The sequence below is a fragment of the Carassius auratus genome, chromosome 27 (genome assembly GCF_003368295.1).
Source record: "Carassius auratus strain Wakin chromosome 27, ASM336829v1, whole genome shotgun sequence".
Lineage (NCBI taxonomy): Eukaryota > Metazoa > Chordata > Actinopteri > Cypriniformes > Cyprinidae > Carassius > Carassius auratus.
Genome location: NC_039269.1, coordinates 1,141,003 through 1,151,412, shown reverse-complemented (window position 1 = coordinate 1,151,412; position 10,410 = coordinate 1,141,003). Strand labels below are relative to the sequence as shown.

General features: G+C 38.0%; 2 protein-coding genes across 6 annotated transcripts in view; one reads left to right on the top strand and one right to left on the bottom strand.

The window, feature by feature from the left end:
• Positions 1 to 3,629, top strand: part of LOC113044994 (zinc finger protein 502-like) — a 5,662-nt gene extending 2,033 nt beyond the window's left edge. The window contains exons 2-4 of the mRNA XM_026205065.1: positions 305 to 459; positions 1,455 to 1,536; positions 1,776 to 3,629. Coding sequence (XP_026060850.1) covers positions 305 to 459; positions 1,455 to 1,536; positions 1,776 to 2,638 — 1,100 coding nt within the window. The 3' untranslated portion in view covers positions 2,639 to 3,629. The remainder of the gene's footprint in view (positions 1 to 304; positions 460 to 1,454; positions 1,537 to 1,775) is intronic.
• Positions 3,630 to 4,215: 586 nt separating this feature from the next.
• Positions 4,216 to 10,292, bottom strand: LOC113044992 (TOX high mobility group box family member 4-A-like). 5 transcript variants are annotated; one of them, XM_026205058.1, is made up of 10 exons: positions 9,798 to 10,292; positions 9,575 to 9,699; positions 9,353 to 9,436; positions 8,707 to 9,012; positions 8,340 to 8,612; positions 7,920 to 8,255; positions 6,567 to 6,647; positions 5,769 to 6,485; positions 5,026 to 5,177; positions 4,216 to 4,931 (listed from the first exon to the last, which is right to left on the bottom strand). In XM_026205058.1, the coding sequence occupies exons 2-10, from the start codon at positions 9,677 to 9,679 to the stop codon at positions 4,874 to 4,876; spliced, it is 2,112 nt and encodes a 703-aa protein (XP_026060843.1). In that variant the 5' UTR covers positions 9,680 to 9,699; positions 9,798 to 10,292; the 3' UTR covers positions 4,216 to 4,873. The 5 variants fall into 5 exon arrangements, with proteins under 5 accessions (XP_026060843.1, XP_026060842.1, XP_026060844.1 ...); XM_026205057.1 differs by having other exon boundaries at positions 9,575 to 10,292; XM_026205059.1 differs by having other exon boundaries at positions 8,340 to 8,594; positions 9,575 to 10,291.
• Between the last annotated feature and the right edge of the window lie 118 nt (positions 10,293 to 10,410).

The window sequence follows — 10,410 nt, the reverse complement described above, 5'->3', positions numbered from 1 at the left end:
TAGTTTTCATGCAAAAATAGTTATTTATGCATGTAACCTTTCTTGAAACGACTAATAATGAATCATCCTGATATGACATTTTTATAATCAGAATTTTTTGGCAATACAAAGTTTATAAACCTGTGTTTGCTTTTGTTTTTATTCACTTGCCCATGTGAAATGATTTTTGAAAGGACAACATGCTCTTAAAACTCTAAATAATGTGCTTTAAGAAAGCCATCAGCACTGTAATTGACACAGACCAGGTTTCTCATGTTTCTGAATTGAAACATTGTATTCTTTCCCATCCCCAAAACCCATTCAGATCAGTGCATGCCCACTGAGAGAGACAAGATTTGTCTGCAGGAATCCAGAGGAGAGGAGGGGCTTTCTCCCTCTGAAGCTCTCTGCAAGGAGTCTCCAGAAGCTGTGGATTTGCAATGCATGGTTGACCTTCCATGCACTATCTTCAAAGAAACTGTAGGTGGCACTGATTTTTTTACATTATCTTATCAGGTGTAAATGAAATGTTTGACTTTGATTAAATAATATTCATTACACATTTTAGATTTCAGACCTGAAATTAAAATTTAAATTATCAGTGAATTTTGGACTTTAAATGACAGGACTTTAAAGTTGACTCAAAGCACTTTTAAGGTGTATTACGAGTCTCAGTCCAAACATTCAGACTTGTTATTATCATTGCTATTATTATTACTAATTGTTATTATTATTATTAGTGTAACTAATTCTAAAAATGAAGACTGAAACATTACTGTTATAAATGACATGGGTGCTGTAAAATTGATTTTTATTTTATAATTAAAATATATTAAAATATTTTGTTTTAAACTACAATTTTTAGGACTAATATCTATCTTAAATTCTTCAATTTAAAACATTAAAACCATGAGGTTATTCACCATTTTAAATTATCATGCTTTTATTTTGTCAAAATACTGGTGACATGCTTTAAACTTCTCTCTATAAAAATGTTGGAAATTACGTTGGGAGTGTGTATATTAAGTAAACCTAGCACACTTTGCATTTCCAAATCTATAAATTAAACTCATTAAGTTCACTGCATTTAATTTGAACCGAGACTCTGAAAACACTTGATTACGGTTTATCTGTGCTTTACTCTGAAACCAACCATACAATAAGACCATAAGTAAGACCATACAGTTATAGAATTAAGTCAAAGACTTTAATTTAAGTTACATAAAAGCTGTTTTGTGATTATTGTGCAATCCAATTTATTTTATGCTTTATATTGAATGTAATTTACTAAAAGCTTTTCATAATCTCACGAACCTCCTGCAATTCCCTTACAAAACCATGACATTGGGTAAAATGGATTAATCTAACGTAAATGCAAAAGGAAAAATATTGCAATTTGTTGTAGTATGTTAACTTTGTAACTTCTGTTTCTTTTGCCTTACTGACCAAGTCACATGTATTGTATACTGTTTTAGGGGATTGGTAGAGAAGACAGCTTAATTCATGAAGTCCCATGGACAGATGAGTTAAAGACACCAGAGACAATTGAGGAAAATGGTATGAGGAAACCAGACATGCTTGATTCATAATTATTTATATTTAAGTGTTTTACGGTAAAAACCTAACCAACTATACTGAACTACATGAGATAAATGCATAAATTGTAGTTTTTCTTTCTAATATAATATCTGGAAAAAAAAACTTTGATGCCCTTGTCATTTAATGCTTTATTTTTTTTTTTTAAATAGTAAAGAATGAATACATTTTTGTGAGACCCTCCTTTTTTTGCTTTTTAGGTCTTCAGGGACTTGAGGAATCCTCTTCACACTCTGTAGTCGATCCAGAGTCTCATCCGTTCATCTCTGTTTTCGGTAGCATTCCCAGTGCAGACCTTTCCACTGACACTATGAGCCAGTGGGACCTCAGCCTTATGGAAGTCAGTTCTTTGCCATCTGTCGGAAAGTCACCTCCCACAGAACCTCCGCAGTCCAGCAAAACCTCAGCAGAGGCCACTGAACTCAGCCAGGCATCATGCAGCAGTGCTGCGAATGCCCAGAAGGTGCGTTTCCAGCTAAGCCAAACGCCGTTCGATTGCAAACTGTTACGGCCTTGCTCTGTGCAGCTTGTGAATCTCCTGATGCTGTCAAGTGTGCAAAGGCCAAACGGTTTCAACAGAAAATGCTTCTCTACACCCAAAGACCTGCGAACCCATCAGCGTGTTCATACGGGACGTCGGCTGTGCTGCTTTAAAGAGTGCGGGAATGGCATTTGGCGCCTACAGGGTGTTCTCACACACGGACATGCTTATGCCTGCAAGATCTGCGGCAAGAAGTTCAAACGCAAGAAGATCCTGAAGCGGCACGAGCGATTTCATACAGGTGAAAAGCCATATTCGTGCAGGAGGTGTAAAAAGACATTTGCCCTGAGGAAGAGCTTGCGAAGACACGAGCGCTTCCACACTGGAGAGAGACCTCATGTCTGCCCACACTGCAGGAAAGGCTTCCGTCTCAAAAACAATTTGAAAGCTCATCTGCGCTTTCACACGGGTGAAAAGCCCTTCATGTGCAATCAATGCTCGAAGGGTTTTAGGATCCACAAGAACCTTGAGAAACACAGGCTCACTCACGCGCCCCCAGTTAGCTTTCGTACTATTCAATAACCGACAAACGTTATGTGACTTAAACCAAAGGCCATATTTCTACCTCACATCAGAACCACTGTATCCAGCCGGTAAATACAGCACGCAATGGCAGTAAGAACGTCAGGGCAACTCATTTTGTGTTCACTTTTTCTCTGTTATGTTGCAGATGTTTCTAGACAGTTTTCTTCTATTGTAATCTTTGCCCCCGACCTCATCTGTAGTAATCCTATACCACCTTCTTGTTCTTCATTAGGATCTTGGCCCTAAGTGTGGAGTGTGGCACATACAGGGCATTAGAGGGCGCAGTCATGCAGTCCAATGCAAGTATGACTGAATCTTGCTTGATGTAAATATTAAAATCATAGTTCTAGGATGGTTTTAAACTCTTTATTTTTCAAAGAATGAGTTTTTCTGCTGTCATAACTCTTTTAACAACCTGAACCTTTTAACTTGCTTGTCTGAACCCATTCAAGAGGGTTAATGTGTGGGTGAGCACTGGAGATGATTGGATGCTGCAGGATTCACAGGGCTTTATATGACCTTGTAAACATTTTTTAAGAGATTTTTAAAACTTCACTTTCTTAGCACGCTTTGTTCACTTCAAGCAGATTTTTAAAAAAGCTAAAAAAAAAAAAAAATGCTTTAACAATACTGCTTGCATTTTTCTTTTTTGTCTTTTAAATGTACTTTTTTGCATTTAATGTGATATCTTTGTTTGGACCAAGCAAAAAATTTTCTCTAAATCGTAAATTGACGTTTTTTTTTTTTTTTTTTTTTTTTAATGTATAAACTTGAATTTCTCTCTTCTTTTGTTTTCGTTTTTCTTTCAGATATGTTTTGTCAATCACTTGTTTTTAGTTTGATATAAAACAATCATGTTGTAACTTAGATTTGTGAGTTTGTAGCCAACAAATGAAATGGTTTCACTATATTTTGTTTTTCCATTACACATAGCCATTGACAAACATATATAGTTTCGTTTTGAATAAACAATAACCTTGTCTTTGTTTACTGGGCTGATATATATATTTTTTCTTTTATGTTTGAAAGGAGCAACCAAATATAATTTCTTCCTATTGAGTAATTCAACTTCACTCAGTTACGAGACCAGGATGTAGTGATCTCAATTGAGAAATTTTACTGAAGTGATAGAACAATCAAATACTTTTTCAGCCATCATTCAACGTAACCTTGCGTTTATTTTTAAGATGAGGGTTCCTAAACTGGGGTTCGTGAAGAATATTGATAAAATGCTATTAAGTAATTTATAAATATAAAATTTAAAATAATCAAAATAAAACACACAAAGAAAATATTTTGTTACATTTTGTTTAATGGTCATGTAACCATTAACTGACACAAGAAAACAATTGCTATGTGAATGTTTAATTATTAAAATAGTTTGTGAATAGTGTCATATTTAACACAAAAAAAAATATTTGTAAAAAAAGCACTTTCTTGTTTCTATTTTTCTCAGATGAAAAAAACAAACAATTCTACTATATTTTGTTTTAATCAGAATATATGTTTTGAATAATCATCAGTAGACAAAGACACTTTTTATAGTGTACTAAAAACACTACTTTAAACCAAACTCAAACCATTTCGGCTGTCTTTTATTAATACTTGAATAATTTCTGTAACACAATCAAAAATCACAAAAAAAAAAAAAAAAATCGGCAAAACCCCATAACTAAGGCAAAAAAAGTTGACATGAGAGCACCTCTGAACACTGATCTAAGATACTGTCTGTACAACATGAGAAATTTGCATTAAACAAAAAAGAAATAATAGAATTTCTGAATGACTGTATTACCGGTACTTGAGATTCACTAACACTCAAATTTTTCATCATAATCATAAAACTACTAAATTTGAAAAAGAATACAAAGGTTTTGTGTCCCACTTTCACATAAATCACTACAATCACACATAAAAAATAAATCACGACCAAAACTGAGTGAAAAAAATATGGCCCAAATAAAGTACTACAATCACATAGGTCCTTTTCTGACAATTTCAGCGTGGGAAAACAAACAAGTTGGGGCTTAAAGTATATTCACTACTAGCTCCAACAGTTGTAACGAAGACATTTTCAACAGAGGGATTTTTTTTCTCTGCTTTTTTTTCATGCCCAAGCTATTTACAACAAGAACACTACACCTTCACTCAGAAATCCAGTAAAATTCAGTTGTGTTCACATAAAAAGACTCATCCAGGCATGTTAAGACCCAGACACAGGAGGATTCTCATTTATTTGACGGTGGCCGAGTTCTGGCTCTTGATTGAACACCAGGCCATGAAGATATCCCTATTGTTAAGAGAGTAAAAAGTGAAATTAGCATTGCAATCTGGACATAAAAAAAAAAAAACATTAAACAAGCACATGCACACAAAAAACAAACCTGCAGTGTGTTGCCACACATTCATTGCTGCAATACTCTTTATCCCAGTCTCGACTCTCCACGGCAGGGTTTGTACATCCAGCACGGACACAGAGATTTGTAGAAGGAGCTGAAGAGGAGGCTTCAGGAGCAACACTTACCTCCATCTCCATCTGAAAAAGAAGGGATAAAACATATTTGAAGAACATTACTTGTGTTTGATCTTTTAATCTTTTCGTTAATGGCTGTTACTAATAAGTTCAATTACAGTAGCTCTTAATAGTAAAAGAATAGTCACCCAAAAATAAAAACTCAGTTGCCTTTGACTTCCAATGTATTTTTGGTTCATACAATAAAAGCTTTTAAGTGGGAACTGAAACTCTTCAGTGACCACTTCTCTTCTTCAGAACATAATAGAACATATTTAAAAAAAAAAACAAAGTCATACAGTGGTGTGATACAGGGGTCATACAGGGGTAACTTCCTGAATCCTGACTAAGTAACATAGTGTGAAGCATCGTTGAAGAAACTAACCAACTCCGGTCTGTTTCCTGAGACGGTTGTAAATTGTTTGTTTAAACCATGCACAGGTGGTGGAACCACATAAGTTTGCAACGCTATATGCAAATGTTCATTTGAAATATGGTTTCAGGAAACACAGAAACCATAGTTGGGTAACAACAGTTTCAGAAAAAGCTTTGAAACAACATATGACAATTTTCAATTTTAGGTGGACTATCCCTTTAATTAAGGGAAAAACAAACCTCTTCGGGTTCCTCCGTCACAGCCTCATCTGTTCCAGTGACCAACTCCTCTTTGGGGTCTTCAACTTGCACCTCAACAGGGGTGGGATGTACTGAGGCTGAGATGGTGGTTGAGGCAATAACCGGATTAGCACTTGTAGCTGTAGTAACAATAATCGGTGTGGAGAGGTCGGAGTGTAAAGAAGCGGGCACGATCTTTATCTGAAGAGGTGGAGGTGGTGTAGCCGTGACAGCCACGGACCCTCCTGCCCCTCCACGGGGCTTGGCCTGAAGCGGAGGCGGGGCTTGTGTTTGTACCATCTGCTGCAGACGTGGCGGCGGTGGGGTGCCCTGCATCTGCTGCAGAGGTGGAGGCTGACGTCCGGCAGCAGCTGGCTGCACGGCTCGCAACGCCGCCGGAATCACCGTCACCATGGACGTGGGGATCTGGTGGATCTGAGAACCTCCTTGCAGCATCTGTTTTGAGATGATGATTTTTGTGACAGTGGGGGTTGGGGGCTGGCTGATGGCTAGTGGTAGAGAGCCCGTGCGCGAACGGGTAGTGACTTGAGGCCCGTCGAGGATGATATTGGAGGCGCAGATGTTGGTGATAGTGTTCTGCTCAGGGATGGGCGTCAGCCGTGGACGGGCAGGGGCAGCAGGAGTAGGAGTGACAGGTGCGGGACAGGGGACAGAGGGAGGAGTAGAAGGAGCGCTATCCTCCACCTCAGTAGATGACTGATGAGAAACAAAGAAAAGAAAGAAATAAGACTCGAAACCAAACACCCACAGAGGGAAGACAAGAAACAATTCACTTACTTTTGAGAGTTGATTTGCTCTGTAGGTTGCCAGCGCTTTCAGATACTCTTTCTTGGCTGCCTCCGTTTTCCTTTTGTAAACCTGAAATATTCATGAAAAACTCTAAATTACTCAAAATTGGGAATCCAAATACAATTCCCGCTTTTAAAACTTCTGAATAACAAATATTTGGGACAATGCTATTCCATTGGTTTTTTTCTTGCACACAGTGTTTACACAATTTTTAATGACTTTGGAGTCTAATAAGACTTAACTGCATTTCAGTAATTGTCCTGAAGTATAAATTAGTCGATGGTATCAAATCAGTTTATCTGACCAGTGGATGACAGTGTAAGACTTACTTGAAATAGACAACTTTTGTAATATAATAAATGTAGTTAATGCCACTTTTAATTAGGGGTGTGACGGTTAGTATATAACCGTGAGACCGGCGGTTATAGTTGAACAACGTCATTAGAACTCTATAACCGGCAAAACCGTGTCATTAAAATATTTTTTACAAACATTTTTTATCAAAAATTATTTTCATTTTTTAGATAGGATCATAAGATCCACAATATATCGGGAAACATGGTTTTTACCACTTAATGAAGTTTTGTAAATCGTCAGACATATTTACCACTTCATTAAATTTTGCTTTGTAGAAAACCTTTCTTAAAAACGAATTTCGTTTTGTACAAATTTTATCTTAATTTTAATAAATGTTTCATCAACCAATTGCATGTATTTTAATAAATAAAAAGCAAATATAGCAGACAATGATAACCGTGACATGGAAGCACCAGCGCGCCGCGTTCACTTGCACTGCACTGTGAACTAGAGCGCATCTCATCGTAAATGAAACTCAGCGTAGGCCTATGCCTCATACATTAGCATTAAATATCTTTGCTGCATCCTTTCTAGAACAGACGGGTGCGGCTTTGAAATTTGCTCAAAAAACTGTGGCGCGGATGATGAGTTTTGTGACACATCTCCTTAATAAACGGAGGTCTGAAATCTCTGCCCCTTTACCGATCAGAGCGCGCGCTGACACGGAGTTAACCCGCTATCTCCAAGAACAACCAACTGACTCTACGACAGATCCACTAGCATACCCCCCCCCCCCCACCCCCGACGGTTATGTTATGAACCGTCACATTTGACTCACGTCATAACCGTCATCACCAATTCTGAAACCGGCACACCCCTACTTTTAATAAATATAATACATCCTAGATGAAAAAAATAAATAAAAATCCTTGATAAAAACATTAATTTCTTAACAGACACAAAAGAATACTGGCCCCACTTGAGTGGTAGTGTAGATGATTTTAAATGGACTGCATTTTTTGCCATTGAGAAACTAAACTCCACCTGTTTTTGCTCCTCTCCAAGGCTGTCCCACATGGACGCCACTATCTTTGACACCTCACCGAATGTGGCATTGGGGTTCTGGCCTTTAATGGCTGCCTGGGTGTCTCTGAAGAACAGAGCATAGGCTGACACTGGCTTCTGTGGTTCATTAGGATCTTTCTTCTTTTTTCCTTTTTTGCCTCCGAGTGTTGTGCCCGTGTCTGCTGGGGTCAGAGGCACCATGGCCGGCTTACCACCCACCCTCCTCACCACAGATGGAGGAGCAGAGGAGAGCTGGGCAGAACCCGTCAAGTTGGGCATGAGAGAGGCTGAGGATGGGTCCACCAGCATAGTTTTCTAAAGCACAAATGAGGAGAGGTTACAAGATGGAACAAAGAAAGAAAATGTGCCACCAATCAAGCCCATAACTGAAAGACTCACTTGTCTGAAATCCTCCATGTCTTCATCCTGCAATGAGCCAGCAGGGGATGGTGTGGTTGACAACAGTTGGTCAGGAGACTTTGACACACCGGCTGTACCACTAAGGCTGAGACCTAACTGAGCACTTAGATCTGAATGGTCTATAGTGGTGAGCTGGCTGTGTCCTAAGAGACTGTGGTTCATGTCGTTTATTGGAACATCAATAGTCATGGAAGAGGAACTGTTGAAATGGGAGCCAACTGAATGCCCAAGATCCTTAAAAGAAGGTAAAGTCTACACATTATTCCAGATTGGCAGCAATTCAAATGCCCATACTTACACGCTAAAATATGAACAAATTATCACTGACAGAAAAAGAAAAGCTTACCACACCCAGAGTTGAGCTCAGTAGTGTACTCCCCCCTGGCTGGTTAATCACACCCATACTCAGGTGCTCTATGCCCTGAGATGATGGATTCATGAAAGCAGAAGCAAAAGAGGGATCATTCCCCACTACCACTGGATTCCTTGCAAGACTATTTCCAACTCCGGAAGCACTTGAGGTCTCAGCCTGTTCAGCCAGCTCTCCGAAATGGGCTTCCACATCCTCAATGGTGAGCGCAGAATCTGGATCCAAAGAGATCGGTGGGATTTCAAACTCTTCATCACCCAGACAGGGTGTATGGAAGGTTTTCTACAATAAAAAGAAAATAAAAGGAAACCATTTTCCATATATATATATAAAAATGGTGTATAATTCCGAAACAGTACATAGAGAAATATACATATGTATAAAATCTATATTCTTTAAAATAAAATAAAAAATCTGATTATAAATATACATATACAGATGCTGGTCATATAATTAGAATATCATTTAAAAGGAATATAATATACAAGTTTCACTTTTTGAATGGAATTAATGAAATCAACTTTTTGATGATATTCTTATGACCAGCACATGTATAGAGAGAGACAGAGAGACAGAGAGAGAGAGAGAGTTCAGAATATATTATAGAATTTAGAACAGTTACTTGAAGTTTGTGTAGCACTACCTCAGATGACCAATGATGACCAGGTCCACTGATGGTCAGGTATGAATCATTGCCACCTGCGAACTAAAAAAAGAATAGGTTAAATGTGTATCAACTGCGTGCACACGAAACACTAAAAGATACACTAAATCACTGCATTAATAAACAATGTATAGTTAATTAAACTTAAGATATTTTCCTAAACAAAGGTGCCAGGTGTACCTTGTTCACGGGATCATATCCATTGTAAGACGAGTTGTCCATGAACTCGGACTCGACATGTTGACCAGTCCCGTCAGACAGATCAGAGTAAAAATTCAAATCCATAAGGATAATACGAAGATCTCCTGACAGCAGAGGACCGGCTGAGCTTGTAACAACCCAAGAGCAACAAATAACAAAAAATCTACAGGCCAAGTCATCTAAGAAAAAAAATGCTATTCACCAAAGGTAAAGAACCAAGAAAGGCAGCACCATGTTCTCGGTATTGTCCAGAATATCCTGTGTTGCTCGATTAAATAATGCCAATAAACCTCATCAAGCGATCCAACACGCAGCGCAAGTATAACTAGATTTGTTTTAATAGGTATATAAAAAACCGTTAATCAAGAGTGTTAAGTTAGATAAAGGCTTACCAATTCAGCCAGCCAGAAGAAGCTAACGTTAACTGGCTAAATGGTGCTAGTTCACAGATGTGCTACTGTTAAACCCAACATGAGGTTTCATTCATATCACAGGCCTCGCGGAGAAAGACTTCTGCTATTTCCGATGCGTAATACCCATCGTCTTATTAAACAGCACTATAAACTATATATTCTTAATATATATTCATAGTTAATTAACAAAGTCTGATTTAGAGTTGCACTAGCAGACAGTTGCTGAAAGTGCTAAAAATGGACCGATTCGATCGGCTCTCTGCTACGTTTGTCTGTTTGCATTCACAAATCCGATTAATCGCATTCCGAGCAGGCCAAAAATAAAAAAAATATATAATGTAGCTAAAACGTTGCTTACAACTGGTAAAAACCATAGATGTATTATTTGTCGTCATTATGTAT